The 25396-nt window shown below is 43.8% G+C and overlaps 2 protein-coding genes and 1 long non-coding RNA gene across 5 annotated transcripts in view; all 3 read right to left on the bottom strand.

Moving 5' to 3' along the window:
• Nucleotides 1-4978: 4978 nt before the first annotated feature.
• Nucleotides 4979-10395, bottom strand: PHLDA1 (pleckstrin homology like domain family A member 1). The gene is made up of 2 exons (XM_069773442.1): nucleotides 9710-10395; nucleotides 4979-8680 (listed from the first exon to the last, which is right to left on the bottom strand). Exon 1 carries the CDS (start codon nucleotides 10156-10158, stop codon nucleotides 9715-9717), a length of 444 nt encoding a protein of 147 aa, XP_069629543.1. The 5' UTR covers nucleotides 10159-10395; the 3' UTR covers nucleotides 4979-8680; nucleotides 9710-9714.
• A 2228-nt stretch (nucleotides 10396-12623) lies between these two features.
• Nucleotides 12624-15338, bottom strand: LOC138682495 (uncharacterized). The gene is made up of 2 exons (XR_011322596.1): nucleotides 14968-15338; nucleotides 12624-14672 (listed from the first exon to the last, which is right to left on the bottom strand). It is a non-coding gene; the product is annotated as an uncharacterized lncRNA (long non-coding RNA).
• Nucleotides 15339-18066: 2728 nt separating this feature from the next.
• The window catches only part of NAP1L1 (nucleosome assembly protein 1 like 1), a 32215-nt gene continuing 24885 nt past the window's right edge, over nucleotides 18067-25396 (bottom strand). For all 3 annotated transcript variants that reach the window (XM_069773438.1, XM_069773437.1, XM_069773436.1), the window contains exons 10-15: nucleotides 24766-24911; nucleotides 24658-24677; nucleotides 23264-23386; nucleotides 22213-22245; nucleotides 21756-21806; nucleotides 18067-18788 (exon numbers count right to left, since the gene is read on the bottom strand). In XM_069773438.1, the coding sequence (XP_069629539.1) occupies nucleotides 18753-18788; nucleotides 21756-21806; nucleotides 22213-22245; nucleotides 23264-23386; nucleotides 24658-24677; nucleotides 24766-24911 (409 nt within the window). In that variant the 3' untranslated portion in view covers nucleotides 18067-18752. The remainder of the gene's footprint in view (nucleotides 18789-21755; nucleotides 21807-22212; nucleotides 22246-23263; nucleotides 23387-24657; nucleotides 24678-24765; nucleotides 24912-25396) is intronic.

The raw sequence follows: 25396 nt of genomic DNA, 5'->3' as shown, positions 1-25396 counted from the left end.
GATTAGAAATGATCTGGGTTTCATCCCAGACATACCCACCCAGCGAGCCGTCACCCTCCCTTTTACGCAAGCTACTGTCTTTTCTCTAACAATGAGAATGGAGGGGGAAAATGGCTTGTTGTTGATAATTATCACCACTTTATAATGTCTTGCTGCCCTCTCGGCCATCAGATACCCCTCTCCCTTCGCACCCGACCGCTCGGCTTGTGTCGTATCAGTCACTTTGGGCTCCGCAGCTTTGTTCGTCTGACTCCACCTCTGCTCGGAAAGAGATCGGCCGACCACCCTTCATCTTCCTCAGCTCTGGAAAGACAGTTGGTCTATTTTAGAGTGTGTGTATGTGTGTGTCCCCCAAAAAAAACCAACCCAGCAGTCTTTTCCCAGGCCGGCTGGGTGCCCTGGTGAGGAATGCTGACAATCTGCCGCCCGGGACCGGAGCTGTCAGCGTTATTTCCCGACCGCTGAGCCCTCAGTCATCACTTGCGCCAAGGATAAGTATGCAGCCCGCTGCCTTGTGACAAGAGCTGTGACTTTGTTTAGGAGCCAAGCACTAGGAACGAGTACCAGGGAAATGTGGCTTAGTGGAACAGGAAATATTAACAATCGGTGATAAAAATGAAAAAAGGGGCCAGCACACATCTAACTCGGCTGGAGGCAGCACTCTATGACAGGCTAAGAGTAGTGATAGCCCCCCCAAAAGCCAATAAAGAAAGAGCTTTTCCGCTTCAAGGCTGACTTTTAAAAGAATGGGGTAATTTTTCTCATGTTCATCTGTGTGCAAGAAAAGCCTTTAAGCAAGGTCATCTGCATATTGCAGTAACTGCTGGCACCAGAAAGGGCACGGAGGAGTTTTCAGCGCCACAGACAGTGTAAGGGGCTGTTGCGAAAGCCCACAAAGATAGACTCACACAGCTCCATCACCCTCCAGCAGCGGGTTTGGATAAGCCGGTTGTCTATGAGCTACTACAGCTTTGTACATCAATCAATTTTTACTTTTTTTTCTAGCAGAAAAACACGTGATTGGGATAAGTGTTTCTGGCTAAAAGGTTTTCTCTCAAAACTCCTTATTTCTGAGTGAAATGGCCAAGTGATAGTGGAATTGTCGAGACAAGAAAGATATTTCCCTCTTTTTTTTTTCTTTTTTTTTTCTTCTATGTGTGTTTTAGTTAAGGCAGTTAGCAGGCTGGAAAAGCTGCATTAACACCGGATTCATATCTATACAGTCCTTTCAAGTTATTATGGGGCTGATAACCTCTCTTTGTCCTTGTAATCCGCAGTAAATAGAGGAGCTTAATCGCTCCGGAAACGGGGAACAACTCGCAGATCCCTTTGCTCCTTGTACGCTGTTTGCACAACGCCTAGTGCTGGGAATAACCAGAAGCTGATTTAATAATCCAAAGTCATCCAAAGACTCTGCTAAATCCCATGTGAAACCTAAGTGTTTTGTCTTGCTCTTATCTCCACCAGGCAAGTAGCTGCACCACGATGGGGTTTTTTTTTTAAGGCTGGGACTTACCTGCCAGGGCAGTCACTCACTTGGGTGCCCACCCAAGGACCTGTGGCACTGGTGGGGGGCTTGGAAGTTCCTTACCATGCACAGAAAATGAAGTAGCCTCTGCTGCGAGAAGCAGCGTTTCTCAGGCAGGGACAGGGACCCTGCCTACAGGGGGAACGCTGCTCTCCATCTCCCCAGGCACGACCTTGGGCAGGCGGCACGGGCTCTCCGGTCCCGAGTTTCCTCTTCTCCAAACCAGAGATATGATATACAAGTGGGCTGAGAGCCTTGCAGAGAGGTGTTATTGCCTGTACAGGGAGTTATCGCCCCCAGGCCCAGGTCCAAAGCACAGAGCAACACGAAGGAGAGCCGTTCCCTCAAAAGACCCTGGCTCTGGCACCCATGCCAGGAACAGGCTGGATTTGTTCTCTGAGTCGCAGGTTCACTGCTGTTACTACATGCCGTACTTTTACCTTTATAAACGGCAGTAGGTGCAAAAGATCCCAAAGGCTGAGCGGCAAAACCCAACAAAAATTACAGTTCATGAAATAATCCCCTCCTAAACAGTATATGACCCAATCCTTGAGCATCCTGCTGGTTATAATCAAAGCCATATGTACAGTCATAAATATGAGAAATATTTACAAAACACTGACAAGATCTTAAAAACAAAAGCAGTGATTTCCTCATCTCGCTGGAAGCCTTACAAAAAGTGGGGTAGATTGTCTCATTTAAAATATTCTGCTGACCACAGAGAGCTGTATGCTTCAGCGTAATGGTTAGTCATTCTATACGTATTTACTGGTTCTGTTCATCTGCTGTGGCCGGTCACAAACTATTCCAAGACAAAGATTATGAAGCAGGGTCAATAAAAATTTTGTTTATGTGAAACCCACTGTTGTCATAGCACCATTTTACACAAAAGGTAAATCAAACCCCCATCCAAACAAGCACTTCCCCTGCACTGGCGGCTGGCATCGCTAGAGACATCTAGCAGAATGACTGGGAAGGGCTGGAAAATTGGCCAATTTAAAGTTTCTGTGATGAGTCTATACTGGGGAAAATGCCTCTGCTTTGATGTTTTTCTAAAAACCTAAACAAAATAAAAAAATCCCGAGCACTTCAGCACAGAAGCCTCACCTCTGGCTTTCCCTACAAGTCTCCTAAGGAAAACCTGTAGGTGCTGCAGCCAAACCAGGCTCTTGACGTGGAGCGTGAGCTTCACGTGGGTGCCAGCTAGCAATACCACCTCATATCCCAGCACCTCACCCAGGACCTGATGCCCCTTTCCTTGTAAATTCAGTGCGTGGCATTAGGCCAAGACCCCACAAGTAGCTGAGCCCCATCATGAGGTCCCAAGCAGCTCCCAAGTCCTTTGGGTGTCAGGACACCTTGAGGGGGTTTCAGTTCTTAGCAGGACCAAAGTCACCCTCTTTTGCTCTGCCCGTCTTCAGCAGGGAAGGCACGAAGCAACGCTGTGAGCAGGGTGTAACAGCTGTGCCGTGTTTCCAGGGTCCTTACCTCACACATCAAAAATCCCCCAGTGGAAAGACAGAAAAAACATTATCACATAAGCTTTTTTTAAAAGACTCGACAGTCTTCACAACAGTTGATTTAAAAAAAAAAAACAACAAACAAACAAAAAAAAACCAAACAAGCAAAAACCCACATGGGTAGGTGAGGAAAATCATTTAGGCACTTTCTAGGAAGGACTGAGATGTTCCTGCTTAGAAACTGGCAGTCAAAGAAGTAAAGGCTTTGGTTTGGTTCTGATTTGGGTTCAGTTACAAAGAAAATTGTTCCATTTCAGCTGTGCTGTGAATTCAATGAAATTGCAAGAAACCGTTCTAGTCTAGATTTCATTTCACAGGGGAAGAAAACATTTAGATTGGTCTTCTTTCATATTTCATTTTGCTCAGAAAACATAGGTGTTATTCCCTGTTCTTACTCCTCTCGCCCTCGTTTCATTGGAAAAGATCAAACACCAGAATGTCAGTGTTATCCTGATCACACCCCATCACTGCTGGCACAGATGATGGGGTTTCATTCCTGGGTTTTCTAAACAGAAAAAGAGAAGCAGCCACCAGTTTTGCAAAAGGTCAAAATCTGTCTTAGTCTGGAAGAATTCCTGTTGATTTCAGTGGATTTTGAATCAGGCCCAGATTTTATCTCTGTACCTCGCATTGATCCCCGAGTTTCAGCATTCTTCCTATCCTACTTTGGATCAGAGAAAACTTGAGAAAACCCTATTAAGACAATATTCCCCACTAGGAAAATAACGGCCCAGTTTCTAGGACCACTTCATATGTACCACGAATACACGAGCAGCCTTATTTTATACCCTCTTAGTCAAAACTTAAAGCAGAGAAACACGTTTTTCGATGCACCTTTACAAAGATAACACCATTGATGCAGGAGCAGAAACAACGACAAATTATTAAATTCTTGTTCTACGGCATTTATGCCCTTACAGAGATACTTATTTATCACTGTTATTAAAAGTTCATAAGGGACATCTCTAAAAGCTATAAGCAACAGTGGGCCCTTGAATAGACAATAAATCCACAAATGCTTAATTGGCTTTTCAAAGCTGCCGAGCACCAGCGCTTGTGAGAGGTCAGCTCTTTAAGCCATCGTTTGCCTATCAAATATTAAGTTCAAATGCCTACATTCTGGATGATTACTATTGAAAAAAGAACCTGTACTTGTTACAGCAATAGCCTTCTTACAGAAGAGGTTACTGACAGCTCTCCTGTGAAGCCAAACGGCACCGGTAAGTCTAGGTCAACGCACACTGTGCCACGAAAGTCAATACGCTTTCAGAAGATGCTTAAAAATGAGGACCTGCTGCAATACAAATACACCTCGGGAGTTCAAGGCATCCGAAGGGCTGCAGTTCTGCGGAGACCCCAGAGCAGCAGAAGTCATTGCACATTTTTCTCGTCATACCTCATTTCTTTTCCCACGGAGCTAGAAGAGAACGGGTCGGAGCATACGCCGAATGGTGGAAGTGTTCTTTCTGGGCTACTTTCAGGTTACTTGAAATTCAATCACAGTGCTTCAGATACATAAAAGAGAGCAACAAGGCATATTTAATGCTGCATTTTATATTCCTAACGTCACACAGAGAAAGGCATTCACAGGTAAAGATTATGAGCCTGAAGTCTGTGTCCCAAAGATCTGTTGCATGTGGACTGGGATGCCAAGCACAGACGTATTCCTGGAATTAGTAGGACTCTGTGGGTGCTCACACATCGCACCCAGCAAGGAGCAAAACTGAGGACTCTGAGCCTTGTAATTGTGCTACGTATAAAGATTAATTGGAGCATCTAAGTGGGTCTTTCTTTCAGAAGGCATCTACACAGGTTCAAGGTGTTCCTCTTAGGCCCTTAAACTGACCTTAAAACATTGGAAAACCTTAGAGCAGGCTTTAATCATAACAGATAACCCGCCAACCAACCATTCCTTCAACATAGAGAGCTCTTTCAATAGATACCTCTTTATTTGAAATGGAATGCATCTTGAAAAATATGAAAAATAAATCACATCTCTCAGAAATCATTTATGAGTCATATTTACACACAATTTTTTTTTGACGACACCGATATTTCTGCTCACAATAGGATATGCTAGAAAACATTTGGTACATCACTGCAGCTATAATTCAGAAGCTGGCATTTGCATATCATGAACCTTAAAAAAGAGGAATTACTTCAGGATGTCACAGAGACAATATCCACTTGATCTTCCTTTTCCCCCAATTTCTAAATTTTCTTGGTCACCACAGCTTGAATATTCTTGCTGAATCTGCCCCTTAATCGCCTTTTTTTTTTTTTTTAAGACATGTAATTTTGACCTCTTTATGAACAGACTGTCCACACTTTTGCTACCTATACCAAGCATTTGCCTCTGTGTGTTTTGCTGGCATTTTTGTTTATTCTCTAATGAATTTACTCCAGCCACATGCTGTTGGCTTTTTCTGTTTTGGTAAGAGGAAGGATGACACGGTTTCTTTACTTGCAAAGTTCCAGTAAGATGGAGCATAATCTGCTGGACCTACTTTCATAGCCATCCCTTACAAGGCAGTGATGACAGTATTTAACCAAGTAGCTCCAATGAAGACTATGCAGTAGCAGAGGGGCAAGCCAAAAAAAGCCCAGAACTACCTCATTTATAACATCAAAGAATTTCTTGGTCTAAAATTACTATCAATCAAAAAAAACCACCCAACCAAACCAAAACCACCATGGAATTTAGAGCGTGAGAAAGTTGTTGGATTGTCCACATCAAGACAATTTAGCCTTATTTATACTGACATGGCATGAGCCACACGGTCCGACTGTCCCCAGGGGACCCCAGCCAATTTGTTCCCATTCAGTTTTCAGGAGACGGTCCAGCAGTACAAGGGGGAGGTTTGATCCTTACCCCCATCCCACCAACTCGGGCTGCAGGGCCAGAACAGCTCAAGGTGGATTTTGTGACGCGACCATCTCCCACGCTATGAATTTGCCTGACACCAACATTTTTAAAGAGGTGACACAGCAGGCAACGGCAACTGGCAAGGGTTTGCTGGTGAGCTGTGTCAGACCAAATGGTTTTGAGACCATCCTTCAGACCAACTTAAAACAAGAAATGCAAGGTGCAAGTGGGACATTGACATTGAACCGGTGAAAGAGACCAGCAAATTCAAAACGAAAGCTGTTTTCTCAAACCTTAATGTCAATTATATCACTAAAATTGTCATCTTTCATTTTCAAAGTACAAATTCTTCCAGAAGAGCAGTAAAATTTCAGCTTTGGACTAGATCCATAGACTTGTGTGGCATTCAGGGGCTTGCATCCACTGAGGAGAGGAATATCTGCCTCTCCTAGAGAAATACGTGTGTCTCCGATCACATAGGGATTAATTTTCATCAATTACATTTATCCTTCAGTAGGCTAAAACGTATTTTAGTAGGTGAGATATCAGCGATACGTCTGTATATCTGAAAAGGTGTATTAGTTACTCAGTAAACTGTAATTAATGACTCTAAAGAGAGGAGCCAAATTACAAATTACAGTCTATTTTGTGAGTCTTTGACTAGCTCATTAGAGAATCCCCTTGCAGCTCTAACATCCAAGCGTTAGCAGAATGATAATGGCAGATGTACAGAGATGTGGAAATTGGCTATTATGATTGCCAAGACAGCGAATCTAATCCTAGAAGATGCAGGGCACCTTCGATTTCAATTAGTCTCAAAGTAATAACTTTGTTAGGACAGCTGCAGTCTACCACCCCAAGCTCGTCACGCAACCTCATCAAGGGCCAGATCGGAAAGAAGCGCTTGGCAGTAACCGCAGAGGACCGCCGAGGTCCGGGCTTTAATTCTGCACCACGACGTGTTTTGCACCTCTGGGTACGTGACCCCGACCCCCGGGGACAAGGAACAAAAGAGGAGGGCTAAAAGAGATCTCGACTTATTCCTTACAGGCCTGAGCTTAAGCTTAGGGTGCAGGGGAAGGGACAGTCATGTGCGGCAGCCAATTCCGAGATCTTCCTTTGAGCGTCACTTCAGGTTTTTTGCTTTAAACGCTTCAAGAAACAGCTTGAACCGAGAACGCGGGACTTTTACGGTCAAGCTACACCTCGGTTACACAAACAAAAAAGTCCTGGATGTGTGGCTTTAAAAGATTTTGTTTACTTTCCTGTAACTTGTAAAGGGGCCAAAAGCCGTTTTCGCCACTACGCTAGTTAAAATAAATAGCTCCGCGGCTGCAACTTTTTACCTTTAACCAGAGATAACGGGGCGCATCGCTCCGTCTGGCTCACGACCTCCCCGCTTCATTGCAGCCGGCGGAGCCGGGCCGTAGCGGCACACAAGGTGAAATCACCCGTCGCCCAAAGAGCCCGGTCCCCAAAAACCCACGGGCCCGCGCCTGGCTCCCTCCTCTGCTCCGGGGCGAAGAGCTCCCAGCCGCGCTCGCCGGCATCGACACAAACTCCCACTGACTTTTCAGAGGCAGAGGAAGACACACCAGCTGTGCAATTAGCCCTTTGTTTTCCAACTTCACGGCTTCGTCAACGTTTTTAGAGGCGAGATCGCAGGCGCCTCTCGCCATCTGACAGTGCTAAACACCAAAATTCATCTAGTTTATCTCAGCTAGAGAGCAACTTTCAGCTTATGAAAACTGTGACCAAAATAACCCATTTGCACACTAAGACATACGTAAAATGGATTTTAAACTAGGGGCTACTTTAATGCAAGACATTTAAAAACCGCCGTGAAAATTCGACGCAGGTCGAGAGCCCAGATCTCTTACAAACCGACCGTGCAGAGGGAGCCCTGAACTCGGACGCTAAGAAACGTTCACAAACGCTTCTCGGCTCCAGCCCTCCAGCCTAGGAGCAAGCACATCCAACGGGTAACCGGAATCCAACTGCGATTCTGTATCGCAAAAGAAGTTGGTCGGGTTCCCCTCCACTCATACATTAAAACAGATGGGTTTTAATCTCAGAATGGCAATCAACGTTACTTTTCCGAATAACCAAGCGTGAATAAATTTTATCATCTTCCACCACGTGTGGCATTTTAAAAGAAAATCATTTAAAACCCAGACTAAAATTGTTATTCTCACTAGAGAGAATAGTTTTCAATACGCAGGATGGGTTTGAGCCAAATTCCAAACCTCACATCACATTTTCCATGTTAGTGTAATACAGTGTGTTTCGGGTAAAAAATGAAAAACTCTTTTGTCAAATTGCACACAGCTGAACTACCCAGAACTTTTTAGTTCCTTTAGGAAGCTAACATACATGCTGGTTTTTCCCCTCTGCTTTTTGGATATGGCCTACATTCAGAAATGTCTTGCAAAATAAGCCTTTAAAAAAAACAAAACGAAACCAACCAACCCTAATAAATAAAATAAAATACATTAAAATAAAGTTACGGTACATCATGTCTCCTAGAAGTCCCATCACACCAAAGGATCCTTTCCAAGGTTCATAAATAATCGATTTGAAATGCTTGTCGGCACCGAGGGCGGCAAAGCAGCAGCAGCAGCAGCAGCTAACTGGGGTTCAGGTTGTCGAGCCGCTTCTCTCCAGCCTACCCCCATCTCCGGCGTTTGCCCAGTTTTTGACCAACTCAAGTACGTCCGCGACGAAGGCGCTCAGTCCCGCTTCCCCGAAACGCTTCCTTAGCTTCACCTGCAATCAAGAGGGCACAGCACGAAGGGCAGGCGGTGAGTGGAAGAAGCGATGCCCACAGAAGGTTCTCCCCCTTCCCCGGCAAACGAACCCGCGGGGTCGGCTCCAGTCCCGGGGGCACCCAGTCCTGGAGTGGGGTGCCGGAGCAAAGGGGGAATCCTGGAGGGTTGCAGAACAAGGTGCCGGAGGAAAGGGGGTCCCGGAGGGCTGTGGAGTGCCGGGTGCTGGAGGGAAGGGGGATCCTGGAGGGTTGCGGAGTGGGGTGCCGGGTGCTGGAGGAAGGGGGTCCCGGAGGGAAGGGGGATCCTGGAGTGTTGTGGAACAAGGTGCCGGAGGGAAGGGGGTCCCGGAGGGAAGGGGGATCCTGGAGTGTTGCGGAACAAGGTGCCGGAGGGAAGGGGGTCCCGGAGGGCTGCAGAGCGCCAGGTGCTGGAGGGAAGGGGGATCCTGGAGGGTTGCGGAGTGGGGTGCTGGGTGCTGGAGGGAGGGGGTCCTGGAGCGAAGTGCCAGACGGATGGGGAGGTCCTGGAGGGTTGTGGAGCGGGGTGCCGGAGGGAGTGAGGATGCCGGAGGGCTGCAGAGTGGGGTGTGGGGTGCTGGGTGCCAGAGGGAGAGGGTCCCAGAGGGTTGCGGAGCAGGGTGCCGGAGAGAGAGGGTGTCCCGGAGGGCCGCGGAGCAGGATGCTGGAGGGAAGAGGGGGTCCCGGAGCAGGGTGCCGGAGGGAGGGGGGTGTCCCGGAGGGCTGCAAAGTGGGGTGCTCCAGGGAGGGCGTCCCGGACCGGGATGCCAGAGGGAAGAGGGGGTCCCGGAGGGTTGCGGAGCGGGATGCCGGAGGGAAGGGGTGTCCCGGAGCGGGGTGCCGGCGGGACGAAGGGGTCCCGGAGCGGTGTGCCGGCGGGAAGAGGGGCCCCGGAGCGGGGTGCCGGCGGGACGAAGGGGTCCCGGAGCGGGGTGCCGGCAGGAAGAGGGGTCCCGGAGCGGGGTGCCGGCGGGAAGAGGGGTCCCGGAGCGGGGTGCCGGGGTCCGTACCTGCCCTAGGCGGAGTTGGAGGCGCTGCGGAGGCGGGGGCCGTGGGGCTGCGCCAGGTGCTGCTGCTTCTGCCGGGTGGAGCGGACGGCGAGGATGGCCTGGCGGTTCTTGTACTGCACCATCTGCAGCGTGATCGCCGCGTTCCAGCCCTGCTCCTGCGCGCACCGAAAGTCGATCTCCTTCCCCTCGGCCATCACCACCGTGAAGTACACGTACTTGCCTTTCCGCTCCACGCAGTCCACCGTCTTCATGTTGGAGAAGTGAAGCTCCTTCATCTTGGCCGCCGGCTCGGCCGGCAGCGGCTGCTGCGGCGGCGGCTGCTTGGGGGGGACGAGGAGCAGCCCCTCCTCGGTGAGGATGCAGCGCTTCTTCTTCCAGAGCTGCAGGAGCCCGTCGCTCCTCTTCTCCAGCACGCCCTCCTTCACCGCCTTGCAGCCGCTCTCCAGCATCCTTCTCGCATGGGCCGGCGGGGCCGGGAACCTTCGCCCGCAGGGGCTGGGCTCGGGGGGCAACCGGCACCACCCGATCACTCGCCGCCCCGCTCCGGCTCCCAACCGGAGGGCCGGGACCGCCCCGGCCCGCAAGAAGCGGAGCGGCTGCCGGCCGGACCGCGGCGTGGCGGGGCAGCGCGGCGCGGCTGCTGCGGGCTGCCTTTTTTTTTTTTTTTTCCCCGTCCCCTCGGCTTTTGAAGGCTTTTTTTTTTTCCCCCCCCCCCTTCTGCTTCTTTTTCCCCTTTCCCACCCCGGAGTGACACCCAGCGGAAAAAGCGGCTCCTCCCGCCCAGCAGCGGGGATGCCCGGCGCTGCCGACGGCGCGGCCGGGGAGCGGAGCGGCTGCCCGGCCCCCTCCTCCTCCTCCTCCTCCAAGAGCGATGGGAGGAGGAAGGCGCTGGGGGAAGGCTTTATATTTTCTTGATCTCTTCCCCCCGCCGTTCTATTTGCCTGTTTTCCGCGGTAGCCTGCCTTTGGCTTTCCCCCCACCCCGGGGCGTTCCAGCGGTCGTTGTTGGGAACAAACGTCCTCAGCCTTCCTCCCCGCTCCGCCCGGTCGTGACTCAAGCCCAAGGAAAGCGGTGTCGGTTTTTTCGGCAACACCCCGGTATTGGAGCGATCGCCGCTCCCTTGAAAACAAAGGAGAGAGCCTGACACGCGGCCCGGGGCAACAGCCCCGGCCCCACGCTGTCGCGACAGTACCGGGGAGAAGCAGTTTCTCACCCTATATATCAAATAAATCTTCTGCACCCACGGCAGCAGCCTGAGTGACGGCTGAAGGAAGCAACAAGCCGTATCGCTTCCCCAAGGAAACCCTAGAACCTCAGTACCTGGAAATTTTAAAAGTAGACTAGGAAAAAAAAAAAACAAAACACAAAACCCAAACAAACTGGCAAACAGCTAAGACCATTTTTCTTGTTATTCTGCTTTGTTGCCACACATTTGCTTATTGTTTGGATTCTGCCCTGAGGTTAGCTTTTGAATTCATTTATTTGAGTAGAAAAAGTGACCTAAGGTTAACATTAAACTATTTAAGTCCTTTCATTTATTAGGTGTAAATCAAAAGCCCACAGAACTGAATTTGGCTGGCAACGCCAATGTAAACTGAATGCTGGAAGTTTCATACTATGTTTCAGAGCACTGGTTTTTTGAACATGTATTTAACATGGCCATAAAAAAAAAAAACCAAACCCTCCTCACAGTAATCTTGGCAGCTAGGAAGCAAGTCATGTGCTGTAGCATAGGTCAGTGGGAGGACGTTAGAAAAAAAAAAAATCAATATTTATGATAGCTTTAAAGGAGTTTATCTCTGATAACATTTTAAAAAGGATTTCCTCCTATAATCTTTTCCTCTTGAAGTTCAAACTTGATTTTGATAAATCATTGAAAGCTAAACAATTAAGGTAATAACAGCTATTAGAATTATTTAGCTGTTTTACCTTTCCTGAGGTAACTGGAAGACACTCAAATCAGTAACAAAGGCAACTTGCTAGCCACAAACTGAACAAAAAAAAGGAGATTAACACCCATTTATCTAAAGAATAGTCCCTTTTCCTTAGAGCTCAATATATACCCTAGAAGATACAGGTCATTCTCACAACCATCTTAGGCCTATTTTAACAGGGGCACATGCTAATTTTCAAGAGATCTGAACACCATTCACAACTATCTCAATCTGCAGTTCATCGCCATTTGAACCTAAATTCCCCAGAGCAAATATTTGCATCTTCAGCTGCTGCTGCATGTACAAGGAGCCTCACACAGGGCTCCAGCAAGGTAAGAGAATCTCCTGCCTTTTCACCTGACGTGTTTTGCATCCAATTCACTGCTGATTAAGTGCATCACATGAGCAGAGATTTAATTCTGAAGTTGTCAAACTAAAACATAAACTGGTTAAAATGTATTCATCTATACCAAACAACTTAATTAAAATACTGAGTTTATGTAAGGCACAGGACATTGAACTAAACCTAGAGAAGACTAATTTCTAATAATTCACCTGTTCACTTTTGGTTCCTGCTCCGTTGCTGTAAGAGAATAGCTGTTTGCTTCTGAGTAAACGCACTAGCCAGTAGTATGGGAACTTGCAGGACACTTAGGAGTACCACATGTTATTCTGCAACAAGCATTCAAGAATCCCCCCGCCCCCCCAGAACACTGCACTGTAACACTTAAGGACATTAACACATAATCTGTATCTGTATATTTTAATGTGAGCTTTTTTGCTGGTTCTCAGTGCCAACAGTAATTAATCAAAGGAAAAAAGTGAGACTAGTGTGGAAGGCTAAAGATTTTCATCAAATATACAGGAAAAAGGGACTATATTCATTCTACTTTGGCCCCATGGCATAAAGTTCTCCAAAGTGCTGAATGTCAGATTTTTAACCCAACTCTAAACACTGATGGACATACTCTGCTAATGTATAGACTCACAACAACAACTGTTTATTCCTGGTGAAATTCACCTAAGCATGTGATCAGAAGTAAACATGCAAAACATCCATTTAAAACTTGTACTCTGTAAGCCGACAAATATTAACAGCCATTTAAAATACACTACATTTGACCAAAACCACCCGATCAGCCAAAAGCTAGGAGACTAGGGTAAGATGAAATACTGACAGTTTCATGGCAAAAGAACAAGATAACCCAATTTAATTGTGCAGAATTTGGCAGTAAAGGATAACAATCTTCATTTTCCTAGATGGAAGTCAGAACTGAACTTCTGGAAATGTTTCTTACATTAGTGTTTTGTAAAACCACATTCACAGTACATTATCCCACTGAGATTTTACCTTACTTTTCTTTAAATATATATTTAAACCACTGCAATTATATTAAGCGTTCCATGCCCGCTACCTTTACTGAAGTTTCACTAAATACAACGCATGTTCTGCATCCCTTCCTCCTGAAATATCTGATGTACGGATGCCTCCTACTGTCAAATCTGAAATACTACAACCTGAAAAAACGGAATCTCATCCCTGAAAGTCTCTACACCAAAGATGCATTTATCCCTTACTGAATTTTTCCTTTTCCGTGTTCTAAGTTGATACTGGTGGTAACAGAAATGTTTGGCTGTTAAATGCACTGGTCTCCTATATCATAACCTCCATAACTTAGACTCAAGTCGTTGAAATTTTGTATGTGTAACCTTAATTAAAGAATAATTAAGCTAAGACTAATTAAAGTGTTCTTTTTAAACCCTGAGGCAAGCTAAACATTGTTTGGGGAAGCCACCGTGAAAGACCAAAAAGCCCATAATTTTACCAGTGTTCTCCTGGGTAATGCATCTGCAGACAGCAGCTTGACACCAACTATCAACTACTAGTTTCAAAGGGTCCTAAACCCATCCGGAGTGACAATCCATAAGCATCAACATTTCCTCCATTACTGAGAAATGGCTAAAACAGGAAAAGGTCTAAGAGGGAAACCTAAGGCAAACATGAGCTGGTCATTACTAGACAGAAGGAAAATTAGGAAAAAAAAGTAGCCAAGGGTTGAGAAATACATGACAAATAGATGTGCTGCCATGCGTGATTAAAGCAATTAGACAATAAGTGGTTAGTTCTTAAAGTATTTTCTTGACCTTTACCATCTCCCAGTAATTTCACTGGAACTTGCTGCTGACCGAACACTGAAGCACTCACTGAACCTGTGATCTGGAGGCAGACGTTTCCTTTTATAAACTCCATCTCACAGATACCTGTATATACCCCACAGTAAACCAGGCATAAATAGATGAAAGATTTACCGTAACTATCAAGCCCCAGGCCTTAGCATTCCCTATAACCAACCCATGGCAGTACCAAACAAAGGAACTGTGTGCAATGCACAGACTATTGGCTTTGCAGCTGCTCCAGTCTGGCTTTTTCAAAGTCCTTTGCACTTCAGAGACAGCCGTCTTCCAAAACATTAAAAAGCACTTAAGCACACATTGTAGAGCAAAGCCAGCCTGTAAGAGTTTCTCAGCTTTGACCACCAGAGTAAAACATGCTGCAAGTTCTGAATATACTGACTGCTTCTCACCAACTGCAGGGTAAACATAAGTTTGGGCGGATATTTGCAACACTTGGAGCATATGGAAGCAAAGCTCACAACAGCAAAGTTCAGGAGCTAAGCCCTCTGCAGCTGCAGAGACAGCTCTTCTTGTCAACTCAGCACACTTCAGCTAGATACCTGTGAAAACAAGAGCAGCCCTTCTGCCACATCCCCACACTCCTTGTGCACCCACTACTGGTACACACCAAGCAGACCCAAATGTGGAATAAGCTTATCTTTTGCTTGGTGTGCTCTGCCTTGCCTGCTTTACTTGCTCTGATTTTCCTACAAAACCTGAGACACAGGCCACATGGAAGACTACTAGGTCTAAGCAGAGGTCTAACAGGAGGATTTGATGAGTGATGAGAAGTCTTGTCCGACATGCCATGTGGACAAACTTCCAACTCCTCTTGATAGCGTACAGAAGACTTACTATTTCCAGTAGATGGATTTATGTTCCCTTTAGGTAAGCATTAGCAATTAAAAGTCTTTACTTCAACAACCTCTTGAAAACTTGCAGGGAACCAGTGCATCTCAAACAGAACTAAGCAGTTAAGAAATGAAACCCGGTGTGGTAGCAATGACTTCTCTGACCCGTACAATAAAGTCTTGGATTGGAGGAGGCTACATCTACAGAATGAAGGAGGAAGCACTGTAGAGCCAAGTCTACTTACTCCAACAGTGGTGCGGCTCTAGCCCCAACCTAGCAGGCCATTAAGGCCACTACATACAGAAATGACTTCATTATCAGACTGACCCCTTTGTACTGGGGGGTTTAGCATTTTATTTCCTTAAGCCACTGAGTATGTCAGGACAATCCTCCTCCCCAACACAAGGCATCTGAGAGGCAACTGCTACACAGACACCTTTGGAAATAGAAAAAGTCAAGCAGACATATGCAAAGAGATGATTAGCTTCAGTTCCCTATTAATTTCTGAATCAGGTCTTCAACAACAGGCCTTAAAACACAGTGCAAGTTTAAGTACCAGCTTGAAGACAAAGATGAACACATGCAACTCCTGCAGTTTTCTATATTTTGCTGTGGTTTTTTTTTTCATTTAACAAATAAAAACACATTGAAGTTAGAATATCTGCTACACAGCTCAGCTTATGAAGCTAGGTAGCTGTAGAAAACATTGGTAATAAGCGTTGCTATGTCTAGTGTTTAAATAACCCAAGGTAACACTTCTAACTGCACCTGACATTGCCCTTCTCCAGAATATAAAAAAACCTTACAAATGCTAAGCTTAAAACTGGTTTACTACTTTATTTTAGGATACTGAGTATTATTTTTTTAACCATTAACAAAGTTATACCAGAAGGAAAACTCTTTAGTGCCACTGTAATCTAATCTGCATTTGCTGAAAGTGTAGAATTACCAAGAAGCATCCCTCCCCATCAAGCATAAGCTCTGAGTACCCTTCCCTCTCATCCAAAGTCTCACTTAATTCTCCTACCTCTTTCCTCACATTTTTCCCTAAGATAATTCTCCCTTCAATGCAGTAACCAAAACTGGACAGAAGACATCATCTACACAGATCTTAAATTTTGGTGCAGTACTTCAACAACTGACCAAGAAATCGTATTTCAGTGACACATTTGCCTAGCCTGAACTTGTTAACAACAAGGTAACTTATCTTCCTCAAATACTAAATGAACAGTTTTCTCTGCAGCTGGTATAAATCCATGACAAGTGAAAAGAATGAATCAATACTCCAATCAATGTTGAAACTTTAATGTTCCTGCTACATACTGCCTTTCAGAATTGCTAAACAAGAATGTTGTTGATCACAAAACTACATTAAGCACCAAAACAGTATTTATTTAACCGATGCCATAAGAACTGGCACCTCAATTTGTATGATTATATCCTTCCTTTTGCTGCAGTCTGGAGAGCACAAGAACTGCTGATTTAGAACTAGCAAGTCAATCTAGAAAGAAGCTTACCAAAAAAATCTGTCAACAGAGATGGATTCATGGCTCTGGATCTTGCAGGCTGCAGGTGAGCTTTTGACATCTACCAACTACCCTTTTCAAATATTGTATCCCATTGTATGATATGAAGATATTAATGAGAAAGCAATCAAAACACAAGCCAAATTTCTTAAGAACAGTGACTTCTGAAATTCATCGGGCATCTTTTAACAGTGCTTTCTCTTTTTAAAATACAGTTGCCAGATGCCATTAGTAAAAATGGGCTAGATCTAAGTAAGGACTTCAGATACTTTTCATGCCCAAAAGTATTAATGACTGCTCAAGCTCATAACTTACCATCAGTTTAGTCTCCACATGCCCTGAAGCTCAAGTTTAGACTTAATCCTGGCAGACAAGCAGAGAAGAGACTAAGTGATACTCAAACACCTGGCAGGGTCAGTGCCTCAAAGGATAAGCATATTCTGTCAGGATTTACGTCATCGCAAGAACACAGCCACATCTACTTTAACACACAGCTAACAGAGAATGTGATGTTAACCTTTCATTATTGTGTTTTTCTACACTATGGGTTACCTGAAGAACACTTAAGAGCACAGCTTCAACAATACTGTTTTATATACAGCTACAGATTAACAAGAGCTCCTTCTCCCAGATCCATTAATATCTGGAGAGGAGAAAGATGAAGCCCGACAGGGATTCTGGAATTAAGCAGTGTGGTATTTAAGTCTTCAAGGACTAAAAAAAATAAATTAAAAAGAATCAGTTTAGTCAGAGCACACTCAACCACCTTCCTCACAGGGGGCTGAGGATTCAGAAGGGCATTTGGGATAAGCATCATTCTGTATTACTTACCTACTCTCCAAGCAAGAGACATACTAGAGAAACTCTTCCACCAGCCCCATCCTCATGTGGCTGTTGCCTCCTGCTTGCCCTGCTCTTTTCAGACCTTTAAACCTTTATGACTAAGTCACTATATCAGTGGTGAGAGGAGGAAAAAAAAAAGTAGCTACTGCAGAAATAGATCCATGACTAGGCTGGACATTTCTTTCCAACCCTGTGAGGACCTTCCTTGTCCCTCAAAAAGTTATCTGGGTACTTGCTTAGAAGATCAGAACTTCTACAGTTATGTGAAGGACAAAACTGCACAGAGTACAGTGGTATCCTACTGACTGGGAAAATTAAAATGGAAGACATCAGTTCATAGTCTCTTCAAGCTGAGTGCATTCAAATCCACATCTCAAGAGCACCTCCACTGCTAGGCTAGAGGCAAGGTTAGTATGAGAAAGATCTTCTAGCCCACGTTTCAAATGACAATGAACATCCAATATGGAAAAAGCAGGAACCAGAATGTGCAAACATAAGCGTAGTGAACAGTACATTAGGTGAGGAGAGAGGAATTCCTTGGGGTTTGTTTCCTCCTCTGTAGATGCTTGATACAGTGAGTACAAAGTAGAATACAGCTAAGTGTTCTAGCACTCCCTTAGGCTGCAGGACAGATTTTGTTCAGGACAACCTAGCTCTGCCTACACAGACTGGAAATCCAAGGCACCTTTTTTGGCTCCAGATTTCATACTAATAACTAATGCCTTAGTCACGCACAGCAATACCGAAGTCCTTTATCAGATCTAGCCCCACTTCTAAAAACTTGTCTTCTCAATATGGCAGTGTTGACCAATCACTGAAAAACCTAGCTCAGATTCACAAGCATCACACTGCAAATGGAAAATATGGATCAAACTTTCCAACTATTGTGTTTGTTTTTAAAATGCTATATGATTTACTTTTCAGTAACTCTCAACTTGTGTCTAGTAAAAAGTGAACTGCAGCATGAAAGATATGCCTTAGCAGTTTACACATGCAGATACAAACATCGTAATAAAACAAGACTAGCTTCTGAAAATACTAGGTTTTATTCACACCCCAGTGGTAAACAATAACCTTAATATGATGACTAGGTTTCTTTTGTAGATCACTATGTCACATAAAATACAAAACCCATAGCATAAACAAGCTGACAGTTATGAATGTTTAATGTGGTCTCGTTGGAAATTAAACAAGTTATACTAGTCTTCTCAAGTAGTCAAATTCAAAATGCATCATCATCTCCTAGTTAGTACAAGTCACTGCCATTTCTATAACAAAGTAATGAAGGCACAGCTAGTGCAAGCAGACTTAAACCCGTTCAAACTACTGGGCTGAAAAATACTTTGGTTGGTTCTTCAGGAGAGTTTCCTCTAAGCAAATATTGGTCTCAGTTAACAGTTCTGATAATCTTCACAGCTGCAGTCTAATAGCTACATGACAAAGACTTCACAAGAACCAAACTATGTAGCAATGAATTAACATTCATGCTTTAGGGGATTTACTGCATTCTACATATTGGCAGAAAATTATACTGTTAAAATGCTAGGTAGATTGAACCTACATTTTAAACTGGTTCTTATGTGTTTGAGTTCTTTTTTTAACAAATTGGTTACTTAATTCTACCGAGATACAAAACATAAGGCTGTAAGTAACTAATAGTTGTGTTTAGGCTATTACAGTGCAGGTAATCCTCAAGGCCACATACACACTGCTTCACTGCTGCTTGCATTCTGCTGGGTTTTGATCCTTCTGTTGAGAAAAAAGGAAGCATCAGTTTACAGATATCAGTATTTTAAAAGAATTATTAATATTGCTAAGTATACTTTCTCAAGTTGCAGTATTCAAATTCTTCCTTCATCTTCTCCCTTAAAGTAATTGCCTAGTATTAGTAGTACTGCTGTCTTTGGATGTGGCAACACCCCCAATGCATTTATTTTGGCTTTGTTAGTGTATAGGTATGCTCCAGAACAAAAAAAAGTTCAGAGCTAAGTGTGGTGGGATACTCTGAAATCAGACACTAAAACTGGAAAAAGGAGGAGTTATGCATAGTAAATAACCCAGCTCAGAAAAAGCATCCAGGCCTTCTACACAGTTTGAGGCAAAAGAAACTTCCTGTGGCCAGTAACAAGGGCGCAGCCTTACTCCAAAATCCACTGTAGAGCAATGCATGAAACACCAAATCATAGTATGTTCTTAACGCTCTGGAAACATCTTTTGCAATAAATTCCAGTTGTTAGAAAATTCTAACATGGAAAACTCCTTCTGTTCTATTGAAACAGACAACCAACAATATCTCACAGTAATACAGGAATTCAAGGAAAAGGCTTTTTGGTGGCAGAGTTTAGCTGCAAGTTTTACTCCGCTGCCTTGGTCTGGGGTCTGGATAGCTATTCTAGGACCACAGTGCTTTAATAAATTCAGCTGGCTTTCAGCCTGTGATCAGCTTACAACTATTTATTCTTATGTCGATACACTATAGAACCACTACTGCCTCTAGCTCTTTGGCAGTTCTCTCTGAAACTGAGCATACAGTCTTGCCCTTTCTCAGTTCTGTTTAGCCTAGAAAAGCAATGTGAAATGGTAGAAATAAGAAGCCCATCTTGTAGCTGTTTCATTTTGATTTCAAAACTGTCTTTAATAGGAAGCAATTTGAATACACCATAGCAGATGAAACATCACCAACAGGCTATACATTTTGATTAACAGTTCTATACCCTATATCTTTCTAGGTACAATGCTAAGATTATGTAATTCTTTCAACAGTACTTTGATTGTAGCTCAAACCATCCCTTCTGAAAAATATGCTGCTTCCTTATTTGAAATTGCAAGCACATTTCACAGCAGACATTTTTAGTTCACGCAGACTTCATTTTCATGACTGCAACTTTCACCTACCACCATCAGATGCTTTCAGGTGGCCAAACGTGCCTTTCACTCAGATAGGAAAAGACTACAAATTGAGTGGCTCACAATCACTTTTCCAGCAAACTGAGCCTGACTAGTGATTTGCCCTTCCCATGGAATAAGAAAGCTGCCAGTTGCTCTTCGCCTTTCACATTTTAGTACTTGGCTGTAGATGCATTCCTGAACATTGACTTCTGCTACCTCAAGCAATAAAAGACTTACTATTATTTACCCTGAAAAAGCCTCAGTTTTGTACTCTTCTGGGAAAATCTGTGCCAGAGTCAGTGTATTGGGTTTGCATGGCAATGTTTTGGGGGGGGGGGGGGGGGCTACAGGGGTGACTTCTGTGAGAAGCTGCTGGAAGCTTCCCCCATGTCTGATAGAGCCAATGCCAGCCGGCTCTAAGACGGACCCACCGCTGGCCAAGGCTGAGCCCGTCAGCAACAGTGGTAGTGCCTCTGGGATAATGTATTTAAGAAGGGAAAAAAAAAGTTACTGTGGCACAGAAACTGCAGCCAGAGAGAAGAGTGAGAACATGTAAGAGAAACAACCCTGCAGACCCCCAGGTCAGTGCAGAAGGAGGGCAGGAGGTGCTCCAGGCGCCGGAGCAGAGATTCCCCTGCAGCCCGTGGTGATGAAGACCATGGTGAGGCAGGCTGTCCCCCTGCAGCCCAGGGAGGTCCACAGGGGAGCAGATCTCCACCTGCAGTCCGGGGAGGACCCCACGCCAGAGCAGGTGGGTGCCTAAAGGAGGCTGTAACCTCGAGGAGAGCCTGTCCTGGAGCAGGCTTATGGCAGGACCTGTGGTCCCGTGGAGAGAGGAGCCCACACTGGAGCAGGTTTTCTGGCAGGACTTGTGATCCCCCACACTGGAGCAGTCTGTGCCTGAAGGACTGCAGCCCGGGGAAGGGACCCATGCTGGGGCAGTTCATGAAGAACTGCAGCCTGTGGGAAGGACTCACACTGGAGAAGTTTGTGGAGGACTGCCTCCTGTGGAAGGGACCCCATGCTGGAGCTGGGGAACAAGTGAGGAGTCCTCTCTCTAAGGAGGATGAAGCAGCAGAGACAACATGTGATGAACTGACCATAACCTCCATCCCCCAACCCCCTGCACCGCTGGAGGGGAGCAGAGAGAGAATTCAGGAGTGAAGCTGTGCCTGGGAAGAAGAGGTTGGGAGAGGGGGGTGTTGTTTTAAGATTTGGTTTTATTTCTCATTACCTTCTGGTCTGATTGGCAATAAATTAATTTTCCCCAAGTCAAGTCTGTTTTGCCTGTGATGGTAATTGGTTGAGTGATCTCTCCCTGTCCTTATCTCAACCCACAAGCCTTTTGTTGTATTTTCTTTCCCCTGTCTAGCTGAGGAGGGGGGAGTGATAGAGCAGCTGTGTGGTGCTTAGTTGCTGGCTGGGGTTAAACCATGACAGTCAGCTTGTGACAAGTTCCCAAAAACTGAACCTGGATTAGGCAGTTCTCCACATGTCCTTACAACCATTATAGAACATTTTCATCATTAGCAGCAACTTGCTGCAAGACAAGTTTAGAGAAAACCAAGCCTGACTAATTTCAGTGCTCAAAGCCAAAAGTTACTTTTACGAAACGATTTTTGGAGAAAGAACTTTTTAAGAAGTTGCTCTACCAAAATTAGTCTGTCAGAACTGGAACTGAAACAGCCTCAGCCAAAACAATCACCATAGGAACTACTGATTAAGTACTTAAAATAAAAAAAATTAAAAAAAATCAAGATTTAACCTACATAAAATTTCAAGCGTGTATGCGTACACAAACTTCAAACATTCTTTTTAATTCCTTACTTTTGGGTCATAATCAGGATCATTTTCTTCATCTGCTTCTTCTTCCCCCTCCTGAAAGAAAGCACTTGTTTATATTTCTCTAGCTTATCCACATTCAGCTTCCTAAGCCATTTTCAAGAAAATTAAGATTAAATTATACTCTTAAATAGATTCATTACCACTTTAAGTTATGCAGATTGTATTAGCTTGCCCTCCACTAAGCACATCATCTTTTGACAGCAGTTGCAACTTAATCTGTACGATACCTTAGGGTTGTCTTCATTTGGTTTGGTTTTTTTGTTGTTTGTTGTTTTCATTTAAAATATTCACCCTAGATCCACAAAATGATGTGTTGTATCTTACATTCATAAGTACTAAACTTAAGTGTCCAAAGCAGTCAAAAACTAAAGGAAATCCTATTCCAGAGAACAAACTACAAAAGGGAAACTACTTAAATCAAGGCCATCTGTCAACTTACCTCATCATCTGCCTCTTCACCTTCTTCATCATACTAGGAGAGAAAATAAATGGTTTTGACAGTCAAACGCAGCCATTTATGGCTCAAGTACAGCCAGATAACTCAAGCAGATGCCAGAGGCCACACTGTATTGTGCTCTAAGAGAACTTCCTATATCTGACAGATTTAAAAATGCTTTTTGCATCAGCATGAGCAATGTTCAATCTCTTAAGCTACACTCTGGCAGAGAAAACTGTCTACCTTAAGTTCCTCACATGCAACGCTGGAAGAGCTTATTAGACTGTGATAAGACTTCTGGCCAGTAGGGTGTCTCAAAGCCTAAGGCAACCTGTACAGTCGGTCACTTCCCTCTTCCATCTTTCCCAGCCAAGGCTTTGGGCTAAGGCTACCATTTTACATTCTAAAAATTAATTTTAAGGCAGGACTTATCTATCTTAACTGTCAAACTGTCCTTGTTTGTGCAGAGGCAGGGGAGAAAAAAAAATGTTACCCTTATAAAGTTCTGGGGTTTTGTGGTTTGTTTTTCAAGCTTAGCTACTTTAAAGCACTTAATTCAAGCTTTTGCAGAGCTTGCTTTGAATATTTTGGCATGCTTTGAATGTGCTTATATATCATTTTCTAATAACAGTGTGCTCCTGAAAGGATCAGGCTTGAATCTCAAGGAACTTGGTAGCCCAGCATCACTGTAAGCACAAAGAACAGCGTGAACAGCTAGAAAAATAGACTAATTTGTTCTCTGGCAGCTCATTACAGTTCTATCAAAGTATTGGGTACGCCACCCTAGGAATGCCTTATACACAAAGTGCTACTCAGACATCCTCTAAATGTTGAGCTTCTACCACTACTTTTGCCACAAAACTCTGAAGTCACTACTTCAAAAATTAATTACTTTCACACTGCTCTTCACTGAACACTCTAGGAAGCTCAGCTGAAACTAACATTGATCCATCCCATTCTAAGGATATCAACATTATAAGTCAGAAATTACCCAAAGATTTTAAGCAGCATTATTTCAAAGTTTTTGAGCATTTTGAAAGAACATTATACTTACATCATCATCATCATCTTCAATAGCTTCTCCTGTAAAGTACAATACTGATCGGGGGACTATACGTTCACGCAAGAAGTGACCTATTTCAAAATCTGCAGCAAGGATTGCCTCAGCATCATCGTCCTGCATAAAACAACATTATTTCCTAAACCATAAGCTGGTAACTACTTTTGACACAAAAACATTTTTGACACAAAAACATGTTGCACAGATAATGTGGCCAGATTTATACAAAACCCATGTGATGACTTTTTTGGTTCAGGACTTGCTTGATAGAATTGAAACCGTGGAGCCAAGTTTTACACTTTAAACAGCCTACCTGCATTATGCAGTGGCAGGCTGCTTCTTCAGTAAGCTTAATTACACAAAATTCTGCAGTTTTAAGTTTTAGTCTTCCCCCAGCCCCGACCTGCTTTTGTTCCAAGTAGAAAAATTGTTTAATAACTCCTACAGACTTTCAATTTGTATGCACAATACCCTTAAGAACTAAACACCAGCCAGGTGAGGCTATCTAATTAAAGATTTTACAAGCTACTTCTGATTCCTACAGTGTATCTCCTCCACGATTCCCATTAAACAAGCTATTGGGAAGCACCTGAACACCTGAAAATGCTCTCTGATCCAACCACAAGTTTTCATTCCTTTTGTTTACACCAAGTGTTCTGCTGTCTGCCATCTCAGAAGTTACCTTCAATTCAAAAGGCTGCTGTTTTGTTTTGGTTTTTTTTCCAATTATGAACATACAGCTTTTGCTGTCCATGCCAACTGGAGTTCTAACAGCATGCTTCTGGAGGCTTTAATCAGATTTCCCACTGAAGCTGCATAATGTATTCAGCACTTAAGTGTTTTTGGTAGTTTTTCTCTTTACAAAAACATGGCTTATTGCCATAGAGTTTTCTACTAGTGAGCACACAGAAGAATAGGCTCTTGCAGTTTTCTATTCTTGTTTTATTAATTTCTCCAAGAGTTAATAGCTTGGGAAATTTTTAACAGCATAAAATACAAACCAGATACATGCAGCCATTAGAGAAGATCACCCGAACAATGCCCGAAGGGAGAGACTTAAAACACCACCCATTAGACCAAAGGCTAATAACAAAGATCACTACATTTGTACAACTGTTAACAATTCACATGGTAGCCTTCAGGAAGGATAAGCTGCTGAAGTTTACTAACCTGAATTCTACCATCCAACAACAAATACACCTTCTAATAAAGAAAACTCAAATAGATACTATTCATCACAAGTATTCTCAGTTAAATACAGAAACAGTTAAAGCTGAAGCTGTTTAACAAATTCCTAAACAATTTCAGCAAACATTTTGTATACGAAAGCATGAATTCTTCTACTAGTGTTTCCCCTCCACCTCCATATTTTACATAAGCCAACTTACCAGGTCTCCACTTTCAGGAACTGTAGAAAAAAAAAAAAGAGAAGAAACAAGTAAGTGAAGCACATACTACATTTAAAGTTAATGCAGATAAACTAATGTTCAGTTTACCTTCAGGAGGACTAAAGAAGTTGAAGAATGAGTCATTGGAAACAGTTTTTGTCACTGTTCTAACTGTTCCACGACCCTTATGCTTCTGCTTCTTCTTAATGGTTTTCAAAGTAACATTCTTTCCTTTTTTCCAGTCTATTTGGCAACTGAAGAGGAAACAAACAAAAAAAACCAACCAGCTGCAGCTTAATACTATTCCACTTGTTATAGGTATCTACTGAGACTATCACAACTGCAATGAATACAGAGAATATAAAATATTAAGGTAGTATTTATTCAGTGCTATCTTTTCATTAGTTTATACATTGAGAACAAGAGTAACAGGTTCATTTTAAGATTGAAGTGTTTTCATCCAAAACTTTCTCCTTCCCCACTCAATCTCTGAAATAATTACCAATTTTCAATAGCTACCAAGTTCTACCTACTTTCCTATCAAAGAATAGCATCACACCATTTTTAGAGCTACCTATCCATTATAAAGTAATGTCATATTTAGTCACGTTAGTAGTATGCCATAGTTTACCACATATTGTAATCAGCAAGTCTTTAAAATAATACATCAACCAGGTGTGTAGATTTTGGTTGTTTTTCAGTTGTTTGCGGGCTTTTTGCCTTTTTTTCTTTTGCTTGT

The sequence above is a fragment of the Haliaeetus albicilla genome, chromosome 28, assembly GCF_947461875.1.
Source record: "Haliaeetus albicilla chromosome 28, bHalAlb1.1, whole genome shotgun sequence".
NCBI classification, from domain to species: domain Eukaryota; kingdom Metazoa; phylum Chordata; class Aves; order Accipitriformes; family Accipitridae; genus Haliaeetus; species Haliaeetus albicilla.
Note: the sequence above shows the minus strand (reverse complement) of the source record. Positions and strands in the feature narration are given on the sequence as shown.